Source organism: Aulonocara stuartgranti (assembly GCF_965226115.1).
Source record: "Aulonocara stuartgranti genome assembly, chromosome: 12".
Lineage (NCBI taxonomy): Eukaryota > Metazoa > Chordata > Actinopteri > Cichliformes > Cichlidae > Aulonocara > Aulonocara stuartgranti.
Window position 1 is genome coordinate 5179659 of NC_138948.1, and position 22459 is coordinate 5202117.

The 22459-nt window shown below is 39.6% G+C and overlaps 1 protein-coding gene, 2 long non-coding RNA genes and 1 pseudogene across 10 annotated transcripts; 3 read left to right on the forward strand and 1 right to left on the reverse strand.

The window, feature by feature from the left end:
- The first annotated feature begins 1197 nt into the window (after positions 1 to 1197).
- Positions 1198 to 8121, forward strand: LOC309718203 (uncharacterized protein). Of its 3 annotated transcripts, XM_082553224.1 has the most exons (8): positions 1198 to 1584; positions 2071 to 2342; positions 3559 to 3712; positions 3789 to 4035; positions 4686 to 4786; positions 4971 to 5121; positions 6196 to 6301; positions 7044 to 8120. In XM_082553224.1, the coding sequence occupies exons 1-7, from the start codon at positions 1517 to 1519 to the stop codon at positions 6271 to 6273; spliced, it is 1071 nt and encodes a 356-aa protein (XP_082409350.1). In that variant the 5' UTR covers positions 1198 to 1516; the 3' UTR covers positions 6274 to 6301; positions 7044 to 8120. The 3 variants fall into 3 exon arrangements, with proteins under 3 accessions (XP_082409350.1, XP_082409352.1, XP_082409351.1); XM_082553226.1 differs by lacking the exon at positions 4971 to 5121; XM_082553225.1 differs by lacking the exon at positions 4971 to 5121 and having other exon boundaries at positions 6196 to 8121.
- Positions 8122 to 8150: 29 nt separating this feature from the next.
- Positions 8151 to 12296, forward strand: LOC309718204 (glutathione S-transferase theta-1-like; annotated as a pseudogene). Its single transcript, XR_014280718.1, has 5 exons — positions 8151 to 8263; positions 8752 to 8839; positions 9164 to 9316; positions 9860 to 10036; positions 10796 to 12296. The product of XR_014280718.1 is annotated as a glutathione S-transferase theta-1-like (transcript).
- Positions 12297 to 12304: 8 nt separating this feature from the next.
- Positions 12305 to 17558, forward strand: LOC309718207. Its single transcript, XR_014279919.1, has 4 exons — positions 12305 to 13401; positions 14127 to 14284; positions 14776 to 14833; positions 15771 to 17558. It is a non-coding gene; the product is annotated as an uncharacterized lncRNA (long non-coding RNA).
- On the reverse strand, positions 15769 to 21772 carry LOC309718206. Of its 5 annotated transcripts, none has more exons than XR_014279914.1 (8): positions 21496 to 21772; positions 19491 to 19672; positions 18918 to 19392; positions 18289 to 18443; positions 17928 to 18036; positions 17701 to 17822; positions 15881 to 17558; positions 15769 to 15832 (listed from the first exon to the last, which is right to left on the reverse strand). It is a non-coding gene; the product is annotated as an uncharacterized lncRNA (long non-coding RNA). The 5 variants fall into 5 exon arrangements; XR_014279916.1 differs by lacking the exon at positions 15769 to 15832 and having other exon boundaries at positions 17477 to 17558; positions 18918 to 19124; positions 19307 to 19392; XR_014279915.1 differs by lacking the exon at positions 15769 to 15832 and having other exon boundaries at positions 17477 to 17558; positions 18918 to 19124.
- Positions 21773 to 22459: the final 687 nt, after the last annotated feature.

The following is a 22459-nucleotide window of genomic DNA, read 5'->3' on the forward strand; positions in this document are numbered from 1 at the left end:
TTAATGAGTACACAACCAATCTAATTAACTGAGTCATACAGTTAAGTCTATAATTTGTTGGATAACTACACAATTGTGTAGTTTTGTCTGTACAGACTTTAGAGAAACTGATCAGGAACTGGACTCATTTTATACACAGAGCCACATTTTCAGATCCTCAAAACTAATTAGACAACCAATCAACAGGCAGTTTCAGGTGAGGCCTCTTTCTTCATTTCAAACAAATAAAGTAAACATGATGTTTGAGCTTGATTCAAAGTGCTGAGTTTAGAGTGTAAAGCTTTTCTCCGTGATTTTAAATATGAGGATCAAAGAGAGACAAAAACAACATCTACTGCTGAGGAGGTCGGCATGTCATCATCTTGGGTTCACAACAAGGTGCAAACCACTGATTAAGTTCAAGAACAGGAAGGACAGGTAAGATAAGACAGAGATTAGCCACCTCATTGCATTTCCAATCATAGGACAGACCTCGACAATAAATCAAGTCAATCTGACATACTGTCTGACCGTATATGTGTGTTTTATTCTTCATATCTACAATTTGATGTGTAAGTGTAGTTATTACCAGAGTCTAACTACTATTATATCATCCATGCAGCAATATCTGGGCTTATTCTTCTATTTTGAGTTGGCTGTTATCCATCCACACTAGGAATGGGAAACCTTTAATTTCAGTGTCTATGTGACATGGTGTATTCGAAAACAATCAGCGATGGAGAGGAAAGGAACAAAAACAGGATGAAAAAACAAAAGAAAACACATGTGAACTCAAATCCATCCAAATATAAAAGGAATAAACTAAAGAAAAAGATGACATCAGCAGCTTAAAAGCATAGATGTTAAAGATAAACTGCAGTCACTATGTATTGTATGTATAATCAACTAATGATGATCACAGTGTTGGCACTGTTTCATGGGGGTTTGTATTGCTTTATAAATATTACAGTATGGAAAAGAAATTTATATAACATAGAAAAAAGTTAATTTATAATAAGTATAAAATAAAACAGGAATTTTAAAATAAATTTTTCTTATTTAAGAAATATGAAAATCTTACATATATTTCTATATAAATTTTAAACTAGAAATAATAAAAGGCTAAATCCTCAAAATAATAATATAAATAAATAAACGCAACCACATAATATTGAAGTTAGATTGTGAAAACTGATCTGACAAACGGTCCCTGAAAGCATCACTCGATTATAACAACCTATTCCTTTTCTTCTTCGTTTTTTTTTCTTTTGAAAAACACCATAAACTGGAATGAAGATATGCACAAAGAAGAAAATGCCACTGATATCGGATAAAATAGATAACATCGATTTAATAATATTTAATGTTTAATTAAAGAGTAAAGTTTGACTTGAGAACTTCCGGAGCGGTCAGTTCCTTAGTAACAAGGACAGTAGCCAAACGGTTTGTTTGCAGTTATCGTTTTCTGCTTAAACTAGTTAAATAACTAATAAAACCGGAAAATACACAGGAGAAAAAAGCAAGCACAGCAGATAAAATGGCTTCCGATAAAGAAATGGCCTCATATTTGAAACAAATTCGATATCTAGAGGAGCAGCTGGATAGGTAAGTCTATTTCTCTTTAACTTTTATCGAAATAAATCCGTAAGAGTTCATTTATACAGTGAAATATGAGTGTAATTGTATCTTTCTTTCCCACTTTTAACATATTAATGTTAATCTTATCAAAAACACTTTGAGCTTTTCCCTTCAGTATTGTCTACTTGCCTAACCTAAATCTCGAAATTTAGATTATTGGGAAGCAAATAGTGTAGTATGCAAATAAAATTGAGAGAATACTATATTTACGTTAAATATAACAGAGAATTAATTTAAAGTGCAGTACCAGGCAACAGTCTTGAGGCACCGCCCCCATTTCTTTAAGTGTTGCCTTCAAGGAGCCAGTTCTCCTTGTAAATGTTTTTAAAGCGGCCTTGAGCAACAATTAAGTGAACAAGTGAATGCAATGATGCACACTGTATGTATAACAAAGGTCAAACTAGATTCTTGACTCTAATCCCTGAGCCTGCCGTGTCCCTCTTCAACCTGCAGCTGTCGGCCTAAACGAGAGCAGATGGAGAAAGAATACCAGGAGCTCGTCTCTGAATTCGCCGTGCTGCAGGAGGACTCAAAAATCCAGACTGGTCACCTGAAACGCATCCTGACTGCAAAAGAAAAGAAGGTGTCTGAGTTGTTGGAACAGCTGGAGAATGAGCATCAGGAAGCCAAACGCTACAGAGACAACCTGATGCCACAGCACAGCAAGGAGATGCAGGAGATGCGTGAGCGGATTGAAAAGCTCAAGTCAGAGAACAAGATAGAGGGTGAGAACATTTTGACAGCAGCACCAATAGGAAAAAAGCAAATTATCAATGAGACCAAAAAGATTATTTGATATTCTTACAAATTAATTCTTCAGTACCTGAAAACAGGACAGGAAGCACATCAGAGCACTTCCTGGGTTTACACTGTTGTTGTTTGAGGAGCTCTTTGAAAAGGGAAAGATAACCATGTGCACTCATCAGCCACATTATTAGGTACACATCTGCAGCTGCTTTTTAACACAAATATCTAATCAGTCACTCGCATGGAGGTGACTCAGTGCATTTAGTATTCACTGATTTGTTGTTGCGATGTCAGAATGATTAACTCTAGTTCAGTCTCTCTCCACACAGTAAGCAGACTTTTCCACACACTCCGTGAGGCGTCATCTAACCATCATGGCCAAGATGACCGACTGAAAATCAAACCGAGCACATAAATGGGGAACAAAGGGGATTTAAGTGACTTTGAATGTGGCGTGGTTGTTGGTGCCAGGTGATCTGGTCCCAGTATTTCAGAAACCGCTGATGTCCTGGGATTTTCCCCACACAGCTAATACTAGGGTTTACGGAGGATCGGCTAAAAAAGGGAAAATATCCAGTGAATTCTCTGGGAGAAAATGCCATGTTGAGCTGATAATAAGGCAAAAGTAACTCAAATAACTACTCAGCAGAACCGAGGTATGCAGAGGAGCATCTCTGAATGCACAGAACTTCGATGATAGCAGATGAGCTACAGTTGAGTCCATGCCACGAAGAATTAAGGCATCGCTTAAGGCAAGAGGAGTTTAATCCGAGTACTAGCAAGGTGTAACTAATGAAATGGCCGGTGTGTGCATGTACAAACGTTGGATACGTATAGATGCAATAACTTAGTAAAGGGCTGTTTACAGTGTGATGTCAAATAGAGAAATTTAGAATAAAAATAAAATGTAAGAAGCAGTGAGGACAGTGTGGTCACAGTCCCCACTGAACAGGTGGTGCTTACACACTGTTTCAAACACCTTCGAGTGGAGCGTCATCTCTTCTCTAGCTCAGGGAGACATATTTCGTTACGTCATTAAATCCCAAACCTTAGAAACGACTAAAAATAGCACTATTGTTTAACAATGAACCACAGGCTTAGTTTTAGAATCAACTTTTTAGATTTCCTTACCTGGATTACCCAGCATGCATCAATAATCTCTTTGCTACCTGTACACTCCTCTCCTCCCCTCAGTGAAAAAGTTGGAGCAGCAGAAGAAGGACCTGATTTCAGTGAACTGGCGTCTGTCTGCCATGGAGTCTCTGTGGAAGCAGCTGGAAAAACAGAAGGAAGAGCATGACATTGCCACCAAAACAGTGAAGGTGGCAGAACAGGTGGAGATGGACAGGTGAAGTCCAGTCAGGATCTCACTGTTTCTTCACAACAAGCAATTCATCCATTATTCTCTCTCGTCCACTCACCAGGAAAGTTGAGCGATTGCAGAGCATCGTGGCGCCTACTGTAAAGCTGAAGACTGAAAAAATACTTACGAAAAACAGGGCTGAGCACGAGGAGCGGCTGGAGCAGCTTCACTTTCTGAAGAGTGAGCTGGTGCCCCTGCAGGAGGACGTAGACGCCATGCAAGCCAGACAGAGGGATCTTTGTTCTGAACAAGATGAACTGGAGAAAGATTTCATTAAGATTATTCAGCAGAAATCCATCCTCAAGAAGGTGAGAGGACAGCTGTTCGTGACAGTAATGTCACCTCACTAAGACGCTGGATGTTTCATATTAAAGCGCCTTCCAAGTGTTCTCAGGAACTGCGGACAGCTCACAGCAGCTTCCCCGAACGGGTTTGAGACTGAAAGTTTATATAAATCTACTCAGTTTCAGTTTTTTTTAAAAAGACAGTCAACTGATGAGAGTGATTTTAAGTAGGACTGAAAAAACAAACTTATACCTATCATTCAAAGTTGCTGCTTCCCAAGAAGTTAGCAGTATTTTTGAGATTTTTGAGAATTCGCAGTATTTTTTATTACATTTTTTTTCTCTACATCAAATAAGAAATGAACAGCGCATGTCTTCCATTTCCTGTGAGGACCAAGCACTGGTCTCAGTGTTTTGCACTTACACATATACTTAAAGATATCTGTTTTAGTGTCGAAAGTCAAACCCAAGAAGAAGATGGAAAATTGATGTTTTATCTGATAGGATGTATGAAATCATTATGTTTGCAGCTTCTGCAACGAGAACGCCTGAAATATATCAGCTCCCAGCATTGAGCTTGATATTGTTTATGACTATGAAATAAAAGTAACATTAAATATCATTAATTAAAGCACAATTATCACTAAAATCATTCACTGTCTTCCATTTTTCAGAACGTACATGAGCTAAGAGAACAGTGCCAGCAGTTGACTACAGAGCTGAAGGACTGTACGCTGGATAAGCTGCGCACACTGGCTAAAATCAAGACTCTCAGGTAGAAGACAAATGTCTTTTTAAATGTCCACAGAACAGGATCAGACACATATTTATTTTAGTACCAACTGACAGACTTACATTAAAAGAAAAGATTCAGGCTATTAAACACATTTTCAGCTCATCTCTCGTCACACATTTAAACTGAGCTATGCTCTAACCGAGTGTTTAACCGTTGTTTTCAGCCAGAGTCTGTCTTTAGTGCACGAGGAGTGCCGTCAAAAATCAGCCAGGATAACTTCACTCTCAGACCAGATCCAGAAAGTCAGGTGCAAGAATTTGAAGCTGGAGGGTGTCAAGCAGGAAGCAGCCATCATTCTCGGACACATCCTGTCGGTAAAACACAGTCAGGGTATCAGTGCCGCTGTTTTAGTGCCCCTGGAAACTCAAACTCTGGATATGTGTGGCAGCTGCAGGGCAGGAAAATATTGGTTACTGTCCACGAGAGCTGCGTTTGTTCAAGAGAAGGCAAACATCCCATTTATATTCTTAACACACGCATCAAGTGGTGCAAGAGTTGTAGACAAAGTAAAGATTTATATTCAGAACTTATAATATTTTCTTTATTTTCAGAGTATTTGTTTGTAAATTAAAGACAGATGTCACGAAGACAACAAATGATGGTTTCTTTAAAAACATTTGAATTTGCAGCGTTTCTTTTGAAAGGTTGGAGAATGTCATGTTTACAGGTAAGTTTAAAATGTCAAGTTGTCTTTTTGCCTCCCAGAGGAGAAAAGTAATAATAATAATAATGGACTGGATTTATATAGCGCTTTTCAAGGCACCCAAAGCGCTTTACAACACCACTATTCATTCACTCTCGCATTCACACACTGGTGAAGGCAAGCTACGGTCGTAGCCACAGTTGCCCTGGGGCAGACTGACAGAAGCGAGGCTGCCATATCGCGCCATCAGCCCCTCTGGCCAACACTAGTAGGGTAAAGTGTCTTGCCCAAGGACGCAACGACCAGGACAGAGAGCCCAGGGATCAAACCGGTGACCTTTCGGTTACAGATATGCTTCCCAACCCCCTGAGCCACAGTCAAACAGAAAAATATCAAACATTATCTTAAAAACACACAAGACATGGTTAGACTTTAGTAAGAGCTGAAATACAGCAGTAAAAATGGAGTAAAACCTACAGTTAGAAGAAAAAAATGAACTATATTTATAAGCTCATGCTTACTCACTTGTACCTGCACCTCCTTCCTGATTTAATGCATTAGCATATCCACTACTGAGAAGGATTAACTATAATCTGTTAGATTCTCACAAATGTACTGGGTAGTCGTTTTAAGAATATTTAATATTCAACTAGATCAGATATTTGAGTAAAACTTTCTCTATGCCTCTGTCCACTGAGATGTCTGTCAGTCATTATCAAAGCTTTGCATTTTCTGTCATCTGCAGGATGCAGAGAAGTCGTCTGAGAATCAGTGGAAGGTGCAGAGGCTGCTGGAGATCCTGGAGAGCACCGCCGTGCTCTGAAGATGACCTCTGGCCTCATGCCAGTCAGGTACTGGAACCGCTCTTCACTGGATTGTGTGTCATACTCTCATGACTTGTGAAAACAACAGTGCGGACTCTGCTGGGAGCTGATCTCTTGTTTTCATTGAAGCTGTTTCCTCTCAGCAGCTCAGTGAGCTGGATCAGAGCCCTGCGAGGCCCGAGTCCTAACAGAGCCAGAATGGCTGTTAACACTTCTCATCAAAGTAGCTGAACAACAATGCATTCCTCACTAAATGAGGCTTCAAGTTTAACACACAGTAGAGTAAGCCAGTGTCCTGGGCCTCAAACGTTCTGCCCTTTCTGCATGAATGCCAGATATTTAGAAAAGTAGTTCAGCACCTAAATTATTTTCCTTTAAATAGGAATAAAGAGTGAAGGAAGAAGAACAAAAGGATGGGGCTATTTTATGGGTTGATCTCACTTAGAAGTGAATCTGCAGATGTTAAAAGACGACTGCAGACAAACCAAAGACCACTGAGTGGTAATATTACTTTGATGAATGTGGAAATAAGCAGCTGTTTGCTAACAAATTCCTCCTTCCAGTTTTATAACATGATACTTCTAATGTGGCCTTCCTAGTGTGTGCTGCACATATTTTGCATTTTTCTTTGACAAATAGTCAAAATGTGTTTTAGTCTCTGTAAACGTAAGGTGTTAACGTTCAGCAAAGAATCTTAAGGTAGTAAATGTAACATTCCTAATCTTGTCCTGTGTATGTGTGCAGCGTGTAAAATCTGTTTCTCCCTCAGGAATCAGACACAGGAGCTTCTGCAGAAAGCTGAACAAAATCCTGTCAAAAGTGAGGAAGAAAAAGTGGTTATGAGTCCGTCACCTGTGTGAAAATAAACATCTCTTTAAGCCTGTTCTGGTACTATTGCAAATGATCACCGTCGTTTTGCTACAGAACATTTACATTTACAGAAAGTTATGCGGGCGGTGTGGCGGCGTGGTGGTTTGCACTGTTGCCTCACAGCAAGAAGGTCCTCAGTTTCACTCCACAGTTTGGCTGGGGACTTTATGTGTGGAGGTTTGCAGGTTCTCTCCAGGTACTCTGGTTTCCTCCCACAGTCCGAAGACATACAATTAGTTGGGGTAGGTTACTGGGTGATTCTAAATTGTCCTCTAGTTTCAATCCCCACATGAAGCTGATAAGAGGATGGATGGATGTTCTTTTGAGTTCCCAACCATGAGTTGGTTTTTAGAGAGAAGAATATTCCCATGTTGTCCTTTCCTGGGACTCCTCCATGCAAAACGGCTTATAGATGCGTGACAACTGTGGGCTTATTAAGGCTGCTTAAACAGCCCGCTCCATATGACATCTCCCAGTGGTTATGTAGAAACCGTTAGCTGATGTGGCTAGCTTTGAGATCAGCTGATTTACCAGGAATGCTGCTGAGCTTTACTTTACAACCTTCTTGAGCCATAAATCACAATTAGCTTAATCAGTGGAGTTAAAGTTGTATACCTCATGGGTGATTTGTTCCAGCAGTTTATTTCAGTGAGTGGTTGCACAGAAAAGTGTTAAATCCAAATCTTCTAGCTTGAAGTTGTGTCAGGAACTTCAGTCGTAGGAAAACGGCTGGTATTATTATATAGTTGCTGCCCTGAAAATGTGCATCCGATTGCAAGCACCAGTAGGTAAAAGTGATAATCTCAGCATTTTTAAAAAATGGTGGCAAAGCTAAGGGCAAAGCTCAGCTCACTCTGTCGCAGTGACCTCCTGCTTTGAATAGCTGGCACCACTTAAAAGTCAGTGAGGTGTAGTGGAAGGAGAGGTGGAGTTCTGGACAGATAGAAGAGGAGTGAGAAAACAGAGGAAGGTCGGTGGAGACGAAACCTCTGCAGCCTTCACTCTCCGACATGATAGAGCTCTATCTCGACCTGATCTCGCCACCCTGCCGCGCCGTCTTCCTGTTTGCCAAAGCGCTCGGGATTCCCTTTGAGTTCAAGTATGTCGACCTGAATGCAGGTAATCTCACAGCAGCTCACTTTCGGCAGTAAAATGGTAATTATTATTTACAGTTTGGAGATTAACAGAATGCAACTGAACTTGGAAGTTTGCAGCTCTGCAACTCTACACAGAGACTCTTCAAGAGTTCAGGGGACTAAAATGTCCTGCATGCTTTTTCATTTGTACTGTAACCATTAACAATAACAAAAATGCTCCTTTGGGCTGCTTTTCTTTTTCACATTTCACCCAGAAAGCTAGATTTACATTAAGTCTTAATGCACAACTTTTCCTTTCCTGACTGTGTATAATGGAGACGTGCTGGGGAAAGAAAATTAAGAAAACTGTTTCAAAGCAGATACAAAGAAGAAAAAGGGGGGTTATGAGTCATTAAAACCATTGGCATTGAGACCAGTTTGACATTTTTGTCTTTATTATTTCTGCGTTCTCCACATGATGCCAACACAAACAACTTCAGCACGCCTGTGAATTTCACGTGTTTGTGTCAGGGCAGCAGTACAGCAGTGAGTTTGGGAAACTCAACATCGTGGTGAAGATTCCTGTCATGAAGGATGGAGGCTTCACCCTGTCAGAGAGGTACAGCAGGGCGTCGAGTTTCCGCTTAGCTTTGTTTCAAATAGTTTGATTCTTTTTCAAGCTGCTGCCTGAAGCTGCTTTGGGAGTCTGGTCGGTTCATTTGTTCATAGTAAGTTACTAATGATGAAGATCTAATGGTTTAATGCTGCTGTTAGTACTATTAACACTTAATAGTGCTATTATCAGAAAAACAGTAATGGATGATTCTGCAGTTAATTGAACAAAATGACCATCCAGCCACTCTGCGCTTCAGTTTTAGCAGAGTTTCTGTCACATTTCCTGTCGTTAAAGCATCATTAGTTTCTGTTCTGTCTTGTCTTGCAGTACTGCAATCCTGAAGTACCTTGTGCAGAAATACTCAGGGTCAGTGGCAGATCACTGGTTTCCTGCCGGCCTGCAGCAGCTCGTGCCAATGAAAACTTGTCCTGGCAGCACGCGAACCTCAGAGGTCACTGTCAAAAGGTCTTCCTGCTCAGGGTTCGTGTCCCAGTTTGACCAAGTGCTGCGTCCTCACATGACACGTTTCATCAGCTCATTTGCTAGATTAGTTCTTATCTGTAGCTGATTTTATAAGGTATATAATACTTAATATCCTTCTTCTCCTACTATTAATGTTGCTACAGTCATGTTAGCAGCTCTGTGAAGCTCTCCTTAAGCCCAACTGTTCTCTGAGGTTACAATAGAATAGAACAGAATACAATGGAATAGAATAGAGTAGAATAACCCTTTATTATCATAGTACACGTAAAATGAATTTGTGTCTGCTCCACACCAACTGTGCTGAAATAAAATATAAATAATAGTCAGGAGAATAATATACAAAATATATACAAAAACAATAGAAAGGTACACATTGGAGAACAAAAGATAACATACTCATATAATTCCTTACTATGTTTGTGTTTTATGTTGTCATATTTTGACCATGCTAACAAATACCTACTGGTCTTCCGGCCACTATAAGCTGCCACGCTGGATCCGTACTGCTGCTTACTGATCTTTGTGTGTCTGTTTGAGTAGACTCTGTTTCCGGTCATCATGGGTCTTGAAGTCCCGGAGGTGACCATGGATGCTGCTCTTGAAAATATGAAGCAGTCGCTCAACCTGTTGGAGGAGAAATTCCTCCAGAACAAACAGTTCATCCTCGGGGACAAAATCTCTGTGGCAGATGTGGTGGCTGTAGTGGAGATCATGCAGGTACCACAGCTTCTGTCATTACTTCTATTTGTGTTTCTTGATTAAGTTATATTCTTGGATTTGTGGTTTTTCATGGTTTGGATTTGAATTCCTGGTCTTTAGGTTTCTGTCTCTGTGCCTCTCCTGTGTTCCTTGCGTCCTAGTCAAGTTATGTTTTCATGTCTGTGCTTCTCCTTATTTCAGTGTCAAATCCGTGTCTCTGCGCCCGTCTCGTGTTTCCTGTTTTACTTTGACAGTCTCGCGTCCTTTGTTAATGTTTTCAGTTTTTCTTCCTCCCCGTCTCGTTATGTTTGATTACTCCCAGCGGTGTCTCTTTCCCTCATTACTCCCTTGTGTATTTAAGCCCTGTGTTTTCCTTTGCCTGTTGTCGTGTTGTTCCATGTGCTGTAGGTGTCTCAGTTTTTCTGGTTTCTGTCATTCTTAGTTCTGTGGTCCTCAAATCCTAGTGTTTAGTTCTTAGTTTCCATGTTCAGGGTTTTGGTTTGTTTTTTTTGTACGTTTATTTTGTGGAGGATTTTTCCAGCAAATAAAGCTGCTGTTTACGTTCCATGGATCCTTGATCCTGCATGCCACACATGACACCTTATTTCTCCCACATTTTCAGCCCAAGATGTCAGAGTTGTTTTTGTTGATGGCTACATGCTCAAAAGCTACATTTTAGGATCTAAATTATGTAAATAGGAACAAAAAGGTTTGAATTTTTGAACAGGAATAGATCCCACATACCAATAACTGCTTTTCTCAATGTGTGTTTTACAGCCTCTTGGAACTGGTGTAGATGGGTTTGAAGGCCGTCCGAAGCCAATTGCTTGGAGAGGGTGAGTGAAGGAGGAGCTCGGTGAGGAGCTGATGGACGACGCTCACAAAGCGCTCATGCAGTTGAGCGGCTTGCCAGAGAAGCTGAAGAGCAGCAGCGAGTTTCAGAAGTTCAAACTGAGACTTCAGAGGTTCTTCAACTGAGGAGGTTTACGTGTACAAACAGACACAATAAATCTTTGACTGCCTGTTGTGTTGCATCTTAAAGTTTACTGCTGTATTTCTTTCATACATGAAGAAAACACGGGGAGGATTCTCTGTTTTGATTGATGAAATGGGTGAAAAACTGTGTATAACAAAGCCAGTGGTTAACACATTGTAGAGGGAAAAGAAAAGAAACTTGTATGTAGTAGTACAGCACACTCTCCCTGAAAATGACAGCACCATCAAGCAATGCAAGTTCATAACTTAATTGATCATTTACTGTAAATTTGACCATCTGTGATTTCTTAAGATAAATCTATTTTGGAGTCTGATGGCTCGTTATGGATGGCTGGACATGTTCTCTGCAAAGAAACTTCAAAATAATTATAACTTTCTCTATAAAGCATTTTTAAAATATGCATCCCGTCGCCCTGTTTCCATTCTCCTATGCAAACAGGGCAACAGCACAAACTGACACTCCTAAGATAGCCTATTAATTAACAATATTGCAAGACTTAAGGGATTACTGGTGAAAAAAGTTACAGAAAAACGTTATATATTTTATTTTATTTTTTTCAGTAGGCAACTGAAAACCAATCAACACCACGAAAATGGACCATATGACACGAGTCATCAAATCGCTGCAATGGCTCCCTGTGTATAAAAGGAGAGATTTAAAAGTCGTTCTAATAGTTTTACAGGCCATCAGGAACATGCTTAGGACGAAGCAAAGCCAAACTGCATTTAGTGTTCATGCTCCCCAGATGTGGAAAAACCCTTCACACCTGATGTGTGTGGAATCTGTTAGCTCATTGAAGTCAGGGCTAAAAATGTTGTTTCCTGCAACTTTTAGGTGATTTTTAACTTGTATTAATCATTAAGACAAAAAAACAATATTCTGTGTGTGTTTAACCTCCTAAGACCCGAACTCTTTGATGCCTTTTTAATTTCTCTTTGCTATTTGGGCTGATTGGGACCTGATGAATGTAAAGACAAAGAATTATGTTTTTACCTGATGTAGTCTCTGAGAAGAGTATATCAGGCAGGCCCTTGTAGAGCAAAATGTAGTATTGTGGTCTTTTATTTTTTTTAAACTTAGACAAAACAGACTACTGCCCACTGCATTTAGTTGATCCTATCACTCTTTTACATCTTGGGTGATTTCGTACTACTATGAGTGGATATGAGGTCTCACTTTGCAACGCTTCTCCCGCTCAGGACGATTATAATACTCAAAGGCCTTTATTCAGCATGTCTACTTCTGTGATGTAGACATATAAAGTCACAAGGGTAAATAGATCCACGTTCTGAGTTATATTTCAGCTTTTAGCATATATGTGTTTCATTGTTTCCTGGGAGAAGACCAAAATGTAACAATCAAATTCTTGGTTGTTTTGCAGTGAGGACAACGTTTCAGTTTGACAGTAGTTTTAACTCTTTTATCCAGTGATCTAATTTGAGTCGCTTATTACCAAAGCTGAGCAAACACTGCCATCTAGAGCACATGATTAAAAACAAACAAACCAAACAAAGAAGGCCTCAAAAAGATGTGCAAAAGTCTCAGATCATTTTAATATTGCATTTTAAACACTTAACATGTTTAACTTTAGCAAAATTAAAGCTCCTTAAGGGGAGAAAAAAGAAGCAATGATAGAAACCACCAGTTTCCACAGACAGCAGAGGAATTTATCATTACTGTGTTGAACTTTTAGGCTCAGCCTAAAAGTCATACATACATACATACATACATTGTTTCAGTCATACAGCTCTGCAGCTCTGTGCTAATTTCAAGGTTGTTTCAGTTCATCTGTGAATCAAAAAGGTCTGAAAGGTTTAAATGAATGTTAACCTCCTGCAGGCATTTGGAGAGGATCATGTGTGAAGTCTGATGTGTGAGGAAAAAAAAAGAAGTTTCTGTGTGGTGTGTGATAGAACTGTGTTAATGTGTTAAAAGCAGGTTGAAGACGGCTCAGAAACATTTGAAGATTAAAATTCAGCATTATGGCTGCTGGTGGTTTGTAAAGCCTCTACTCAGCTGTATTTTTGTTACTAATTTATGTTTGTTGTTGTTTAACACAGATTTCAGAAGAGCAAATATGCTTAATAGTTTAACTAGATTTCATTTGTCAGTGTGGGACTGCTGAGTCACCTGAAGAACTCATTTCATTCATTCTCCACATGATGTTCATTTACAGAAATGTTTCACAGGAACTGATTTCTCCCAAAGGTTGAACTAGTGTGTTTCCATAGATTACCTCTGTATGAATGTACTTCTTAAATGAAGGCAAGTGTTTGTCCTTTTTTGTTCCTCAGGTACAGTACGTGATATCAAGGGCAGGCGGTCAACACTGGGGGTAGACAAGAAGCAGACGTACTTCCAAGAGGGAGCTGCAGTGAGGTCAGAGGTCAGAATCTGAAACAGCTCAGGTTTATATTTTAGAGGTTATAAAAAATCAAAATGTATTTATAAAGAAACCTTTAAATAATAGTCATAATTATGATTATTATAAGAAATATCAAACATTTAAGTGGATTTTCTGTTACACATATTGTGTTAGCCCTGCGATAAACTGGCAGCCTGTCTTTGTCCTGTATCAGCTGGGATAGGCTTCATCCTCCCGCGACCCTGAATTGGATACATTGTATTCCAATTATGTAATCTGATCATTTACAAACTCAAGGTTTATAATCAAAATGTAAGTAATAATTATAAAATGGGAAAGCAGAAATAAGTGTGACATAAATGTAAATGTGTTAGCTGACATAGAGGACAGCTACATGCAGTCTGAAAAACCTTTGTTGTCAAGTTTGCAGGTATATCAGCACGAGACATTCTTACATAGAAGAGACATTAAAGTCTCTGACTCAGTGAAGCATTATTGGTCCCGTCTGTTTGGATAAATATAGTAAGTTGATGTATGTGCATTTATTGACACATTTTCTTAAGTGCTTATCCAGTTCAGGATCACAGTGGAGCTGCAGCTGGATATGTTCACTAAATAAACCTTACAAAAGTTAACAATAAACCTGCATCCATGTACGTTGTTGTCCACAGGATGAGAAAATCAAACTGGAACACTGTGGAACATGTTAATAAATGTTTGTGTGTTTATGCCTGTGTCTTTCACAGGAGGCGCTGGAAGGTTTCCCTAATAGTTCCTGGTGAATCAAAGCAGAACCATAAAGGTTGCTGGACTGCATGATGGCCTTACCCCTGAGCAGTCATCCTGTTAAAGGAGGAACCAGTTAGAAGCTGTTTTCAAAGTAGCTGAGCAGATTTCATCTCAAGTAAGCGATTAATTCAATTTTATTTATATAGCGCCAAATCACGACATAAGTCGCCTCAAGGCGCTTCATAGATACAACTGTTTGTTCATCTGTTCCGCCACTTAAAGAGCATTTAAGGACGTCTTTTGAGTGTCCAGTTGAATTAATTCTACTGGCTCTCATGGTCATTTGTTATTATAGACATATTTTTCATGTTCATCCAGCTATTTAGTAAATTCTATCTATTTAGTAATATCCGTCAGCTATAAAATGTAATATAAATATAAAAATATCTAAATATCTCCTGCCCTTTATATTTTAATGATGTAAGTCTGTTATCGTGTTACATTAGCATTCCTCACATATCAATGAGATGCTGTACAGTACAATCCTACTGACACAGCAGAGGGATAACGACAGCTATTCAACATCGTTACACGACACATTCGAGCTGCACGACGCAGACAAAGTGACTAAATCATCTTTTTTGTGGTTTATTGTCTTCAAAGCAGCAGACAAAGCTGATGGCAGAAGATGTCAGAGAAGAACTTCAGGCCGTGGACTGAAAAGGTCTTTTTTTCTTGTTATCAAAGACATTTGGAGTGGCAGCTTCTACAACTGGTTGTGCTAAAGTAAAGCTTACAGTCTAAGAAATCACAGTGTTGATATTCAGCACAAAGAGAAAAGCTCACTTGTTTGAATTTATTTACAATCATAGTTTTATAAATTCTGACTGTAAACAGCTTTTACAGCTTTGATATTGTTTGACACTCGATATCAGGTGATAGGGTTTAATTTAAAGGTTTCTGTGTCCCAATGAGCCATTTACACTGATCAGTGTCAGTTTAACTGTAACACATTCATTATTTAGATTCAACAGAGAAATAACTGAATGTAAAAAATGGCAGCCCTCAGGCAGGTTTATAGAGATATATGCATGCATTATGAAATTTATGTATCCCAGATAATTGTTATTCATCTAGTCATGGCAGACCTACCTCTTCCTCCCAAGTTAACTGCAACCCAAAATAACTAGTGGGGCTATTTACACACTCACAACCAGTGTGGGGTAAAAAGAGCCACCAAAAAACTGTCAGCCACAGATGTGCTAGAAGAGTTAGAAGCTCTACTTATGGAGAAACTTTCTAAGTCTAACAGGGGACAGGTACTCCTGCCCAAGTAACATGATATAACCCCACATACAGCCCAGCCATAAAATGAACCAAGTTAAAGACAGCATGGGACCAAATGCATGTAACCAGCCTGCACCCACCTGACATTTCTTCCTCCTGAATTAAATGAATGAAGGGATGAAAGTTAAATGACTACAAACCTAAAGCCACTAGTTCCCACACTGGAGCTCCCTGACACTGTGTGTTAACTGTATTTAGCTTGTATCAACAGTTGTAACAGGCTAAGCCACCTGAGACGCTGCATTGAATTTGTTCCTGTCTTACTGGTTTCAGCTGACTGGTTTCAACTCAGATATTCTGCTTTTTCCTTTCAGTAGATCAAAGCAGCTCGTGCTCCTTCTGCTTCCAATTTAGAAGAAGAAGAAGAAGGCGAAGGCTTCAGCGAAGTGGCGTTCATGGTCTCAGTGAACAGTCACGGTCACACACTGCATGTGGTTTTAAAAGCAACATGTCTGTTCACCACAACAATGGAGATGTGTAATATTAGTGCAGCTACGGTTTGTTCTTGAACATCAGTTCTGTTTTCTACTTTGATCACTTAGACCAAAAAAGTGTTGTTTTCAGATTCTTTCTTTTACATCTATCAACCACCTGCTCATTTTTTTATTACAATTAGTTTCACATAAATGTTAGTGTTTCCTTTATGATCTTTTAATGCTTACACTACACTGTACACATTAGAGACATTTCTGTTACCTGTTTCTGTTGACTCAGAGTTGTGAAATGTTCTTTTATTTGATACACAATATGAAGTTCATAATTTTCTTACAAATAAAACTAATGACAAACATGAACATCTGTGCTTATTTCTGAGACATGAGTTTTTGAGTGTGTTCATATTTAGACAGTGTGCATCTGTCTGCTGAAACTGTAATGGTGAACCTGAGGTGATGGTCAACAGAAGGCAAATATATATCAGTATAAAACAATATTGAAGTAATGTCTTTACCCCCTGCAGCGTGTACACGCAATCACCTTATTCACTGTAGTAAACATGCACCGCTAGCTCACGTGACTGACTGTCTTCCATGGTTACATCGTATATTATTAGCTATGTAAACAGCTTCCAAAGATACCGCCATAGCTCTCTGCAGCTATACTTTCACACTTTGCAAATCATTTCATGTTTTTGATCGTTATGAAGACAGAATATGTTTCTAAGGTCATGCTAGGCGGTTGCAATGGTGGTTGCTGTGGACTCGGGTGGACCGCGTCCGATTCCTGTTATTAGCTGTCCGCCGTAGGGAGGCTGCGTTCCACTTACAAGTAGTGACAGTCTGTCGTAACTCGAACTCAAACCCCGCTTTGTTCTTTAATTATAGGCCTTTTATAGCCGTTCATGACACGCACGCACACACACACACACATAAAGCACTTTGCCTCACCATGAGAATGCAACTTTACCTAACCTAACCTTAAAGTGTCTGATATAGGATAGAAAAATGAAGCAACCAGAGATTTAATGATGAAGACTCTGGGTTCTGTAGTTCACGTTTTACAGTCCTGAATGACTCTTTGCATATGATTTATTGAAGAGCAGTTTAGAATACACTTTACATTTAGACTGTTGCTGTTTCATTTTTTGCATTGTTGCCATGTTATGTCATGAATAAGGTTCACCTGCTGGGGGTTTGATGGATCAGCTGGACAATACAGTCAAAGACAGACTTCATTCATCACATGCAAGAATCCTAGTTGGATTTTTGTTGTCACTCATGTTTTTGAACCAAATATTGAAAACAATTCTGACAGACTGGATACCTGGTCAGGTGTACATTACCTTTCACTCAAGCATCCCAGGACAGAGCCCTGCCCCACCATGAGCCTGGGTGGATACGTGGTTATTAATATAAAAGGACCGATACTGAATATGAATATTTCATGAAAATTGAATTATAATACAAATTAGTAATAAGGGTTTCTCTGTGCCCTTATCTACCCCATACTCAAAGAGCTGCGTGCAGAGAGGGTGACAGGAGAGGATGGCACTGAAGAGAAGATGCTCTGGTGATGTCACCATGAAGGAACAGCATCTGGCACGTGTTGCTGAAACATCCCAGTACGCTGGTGTAGTTTCCTCTCCAGCTGTTTGACATGTGACACTTGAACATTAAGGGGAAGAAGAAGAAACAGTGTTAGGTCAGGTGACCACATGGTTTCTAAAGTAACTGACAGGAAGTAACCAGGCCGTTAGAAATGGATGGCATGTGTTTAGAGTTACTGGAGTTGGGTAACTCTACTTACAAAAAGCAGAAGCACACAGATGACAGATCAGATGCTGAATGTTGCAGGAACATGCTCATGTGCGGTGGTCATTCAGTGCTGCTCCGGCAGGTTTGACAGTCCAAGACTGATATCCTGCCCATCTGAGAGTTTGAAAACACACATGCAAAGATTTATTTTGTATTACAGTCAAAGTTGGATGTTCATTTTTGTCCTTTAAAAATGTTTGTGTATTTGAAAGCACTAACATTTAAGGATGACTTGGATCGCCTCCTTTAAAGGGGAGACAAGTGTATCCACTGATCTACGTCACTTAAACTGGATGATGACTCCTCTCTCCCTCACTCAGAAACACTCCTAATATAACCAAGCAAATAAATAATATTGAAGATTTACTTACATCATTACAAAAACAGCAAAAACATCTCCCTTTGATTCTATTTCTTCATTCCTGCTGAACATCAGGCAACAAATATCCCAGAAAATCACAGTAAAATGTAAAGCACATATTTGCTCTGCTTTGTCTAACCTCTGCAGAACCTCTGTCAAGAAAAACATAACTGTAAGCATAAAACAAATATACAATTCATAACACGTCACTGGACAAACCTCGGTCAGTTGATTTACTCTGTGCAGTGCAGACAAACATCAGTCAGCAAGTCAAGGTGGTGAGATGGACTGGTGTCCTTTGTGACTCTCTTCTGAGGAAACACCACCGTCTCTCCACACCGTCACCATCTGTGAGCACAAACTGCTGCTCTGCTCTGCCAGCATGTAGGAATCACATATCACACACAGGAGTGAAGAAACATTAGAGCTCAACTTTGGATACTTTAGATCTAAACAGGTCAAAGTAGCTCTTAGTTTCAGCAATCAGACAAACAATGATACCAAACTGATTCTGTATGAATACAATATGGTATTTTCAATACAGGTGTCAAATTAATTTATTAAAACTAATACAGATATATGTACATTTTTTTTTGATAAATTAGTTTGCTAAATTATAAGAATATATATATATATTTTTCATTTAACAATTGCAACTGAAAGAAATTAAATATTGAACAAAAATATATTGTCACATTCTGAGCATGCTCAGCACGCTGACAGACTTGAAGTTGCTACAGATTTTAAGTGATAATTATAGGGAAGAAACTTCTCTTTTTCATCCGTTTAATCAAACATTTGATGCCTCAGCTGTCTCAGTCCTATAGCGTTCTGCAACTACAACTAACCTGAAGCTTGGATTTGGCTGCAGGTGCCCCTGTACATCCTTCTCAACATGTGGGTACCATTTAATCACACTTCTTCCTGAGCTTTGCTTCATCACAAGACCAAAGGTGGCATCCCGTGTCATCATCCAGAAGAAACATTTGAAGAAACATCATGGAGAAGAAACATTTACGCACCTCCTGGTTTTGTTTTCTGATCCTGCGAAAAGACTGAGGACAACAAAACCCAGAGAACACGAGATACACAACATCCAACATTCAGACTCAACAGCCTCCATAAATGAAGACCACCGCGTTTGTTCAGTTATAGTAGATATAAGCATACTTCACATTACTGGGTATGAATAATAATGAGGAGGCAAACTTTGAAGATGCAGAGCATGATGTCCCACCATCAGACTGTAAACAAACATCCACCAGGCTTCTTTGTTGCCAAAATTGATGATTCTCCCATCAGGGATCAGTAGCGTGTATTAACCTGTGGTATAAGCAGCAGTCACTGAAATATTACTGTTTCAGATAAGAAATCTAGCACATAAAAACCAGGGTGGGAGGAATCTCTGCCAACTGACTTACCTCTACAAGTGTGAAGTTCAACAAAAATCTGACTCTCCAGTCACAGACAAACAAAAAACTCCAGCTGGGAGATAGAAAACACTGTCTGGGTCTTGCGGGATGTTGCTGGTCAGAGTCCACACATTAGCAGAGTGCTTCTTGGTCCCACTGACCCATGTGGACAGTGACTGTGGAGAACTGTTCTGGAAAACAGAGAAGAGAATTAAAATAACAAAAAGCCAAACAGGATTTCCACAAAGACTCTCTTGGAATCAGCAATCAAAAAATCACTGGTTCATATTTCAATTAAATATGAACAGGTTCCTTAAATGTACGCAGTTCAGATCTGATTTAATTTAATTTCCTTCACACAGCACATTCGTCCAGGCTGACAGGTAAACATGGAATTAATCTCAGGTAACATGACTCATAGTAGAGATTCAGTAAGAAAGATTGCAGGCTCTAATATTATTACCACACAATCCAAGGACACACCAACAGCTCAGATTTCTAGAACTATTTAAAGAAATGTCTTCTGAATATTCAATTCAGGTTCGCAGTGGGAGGGTGGGGGGTGTTGTGGAATTTTTTAAATAAAGTCTGCAACACAGAAAGAGCTGTGATCAAGCTATTTATTACTGCACCAGCACACATCAAACATCACAGTTCACAGTCAGCGCTGCCACAGAAGTTGTGCTCCTACTCCATTATGCATTCCAAGGAAGAGGGAGGAAGTTACAAACTGATCCTACCACACTTCACGTGTCTCGCTATGAAACCTAACAGATCAATGGTTAAGCTGTTTTGTGCCCTTGGCCTTATCAGCACCTGTAAAGGGAGTTGTTTTCTCAAACTGCTGACGGTGAAGTAAGTTCATCTAGTTTTAGAAACTTTCACTGAACAGTAACAGCGTCACAACTAAGCATATGCATAAGCACTTAAATACTTTAAATGAGAATAACAGAAAATTTCTATTACAGAGGCTAGAGCCTGTCCCAGTAGTCATAGGTAGAGCACACCTGGACAGGTCACCAGTCTGTCAGAGGACTAACACAGAGACAGACATCAGAGTAACAAATCTATTTAAAATTAATGTAAGTTTGCTGCAGCTGTATGTATGAACATGTGTTTCTGTGCTCACAGTTCACCTCTCAGGAACCTGCAGTTGACTTTTAGTCAACTTTAAACAGACCTCACAAAAGGCTGATGTGGCTGGATCAGTAGTCTGATTTAAGTACGATACCTTTGGCCAGGGATTAATCTGGTACATCGCTTCACTGCAGTCTTACGTATTTTCCCCACACCTGAATAAAAAATACTGATATATACAAATAACAGCTTCAGCTGATGCAGCCTGACTCAATCCTAAATGTTCAGCACACAGAGGTACCGTTTAAAGTTTAGTGTTAACCTGAGTCACTGATCATTTGCAGTATTACAGAGTCTGGCAGTCTTTGCATGATGTCCACGTCACTGTAAGTTTCTAGCTGACTCTCAGGTGTGACAGGTGTGCCAGCAGGAAAGAGTAATAATAACCTGCATCCTGAGGTTTGTCATGCAGGATTAAAGGAGCCAGGCTTTGTTCACACAGCTAGGATTGTATTTTACACTGACCCTGGGTCAGTATAAGTATCATACAGTTTAAACGAAGCACTGAAACTTGCACATATTTATTATAGATGCACTGAAGCTAATCGAGATATTTGCTGTCAATCTGTGGCTGCGATTAAACACTTTACTGAAAACTTTATTAACTAGTAACTTCATCAGTCATGACAGAAGCTAATATTTCTGTGCTAACATCGTTTAAACAGTAACAGCTTTACTCCAATATAAGCTAACGTTTACACCGTAACTTTAAGCTAGCACCATAAAGACGGTAAAACACGTAATAATATCTACAAATGCATCTTAAAGCTGTTATATTAGCACTCGGTGTATTACTAACATAACCACATTAACATTACTGACACTCGCTGACTTTTAATAGTCATTCTATAAATGCTGTCAGTTTAAATGGTCTTACCTGTAAACACTGCTGTATCCACCGGATTCCAGCCAGAGTGGATTCTGGAGTCTTCCACGCTCCTGTTAGTGATCCTCCATCTGGATGGATGAGAACAACCTTCTGAACAATCTAGCAGGAGATGGCCCATATCTATGGGACTGATTTGTGCTAATAACGCCCATTGTATGGACTGATAACAGCCGAAGCGGGTGAATAAAGTCACCCAGTAGCTAGCTGTGCCATTACCCAGCATACATCACTCCCTCCATAAATGCAATAAACGACCACCGAGAACACTCACATTAACCTTTATCGAGTGGAAAAAAAGTTAGCTTGTTTATATTATGCTAACATAGCTGTGTCGCTAGCGGTCACGTAGCACATCATTATATACCAGCTAGCCCAACTTCAGTAACCCTACAAACGTCACTGCTGTTTAGTTTTCTGTCTTCATTTATGCTGGAAGTGATAGCAGAGTTGTACGTTTTAATTTGTTTCCAAAACCCCGCAGTCGGGACATGCTATATTTTATTTAGATAGAAGCTAGCGAGCTAACTCCCTGCTAACTTCTAACTCCGTTAAATGTCATAAATTCCGTTTTCATGGATGCCTGGATGTTAAACTCAATTGTTACACCTGGTAGAGCAGAACGCTGATCATTTTATTAAAGATGAAAGACTTTAGACAGTTTTTCAACTCTCAGTAATGCCATAGTGATCGTTTGATATATGGACCTGCAGCGGAGTTTAGGCCCAGACACGGCTACTGACGTCAGACTGAACAACTGTCTTCACGATCGTGAGATCTAACGTTGCAACCAAGTACAAAACACGTACGAATCATAGCTGAAGCTGTATCCTTTGTCTGGCCTACTGTCATGGCGGCGGGGGGCGTGGCCCGCCTCCTGTGACATCAAGGTCCAAAGCCCTATTCGGCTTACAGGATGATGACGTCACATATATTTAGAATCTTACAACAAATT

Bases quoted from the DNA above. Each gene is read 5' to 3' on its own strand.
- LOC309718203 (XM_082553224.1), top strand. From the start codon at position 1,517: ATGGCTTCCGATAAAGAAATGGCCTCATATTTGAAACAAATTCGATAT. The intron at 1,585-2,070 runs GTAAGTCTATTT...TTCAACCTGCAG, and splicing joins CTAGAGGAGCAGCTGGATAG to CTGTCGGCCTAAACGAGAGC. The intron at 4,036-4,685 runs GTGAGAGGACAG...TCCATTTTTCAG, and splicing joins AGAAATCCATCCTCAAGAAG to AACGTACATGAGCTAAGAGA.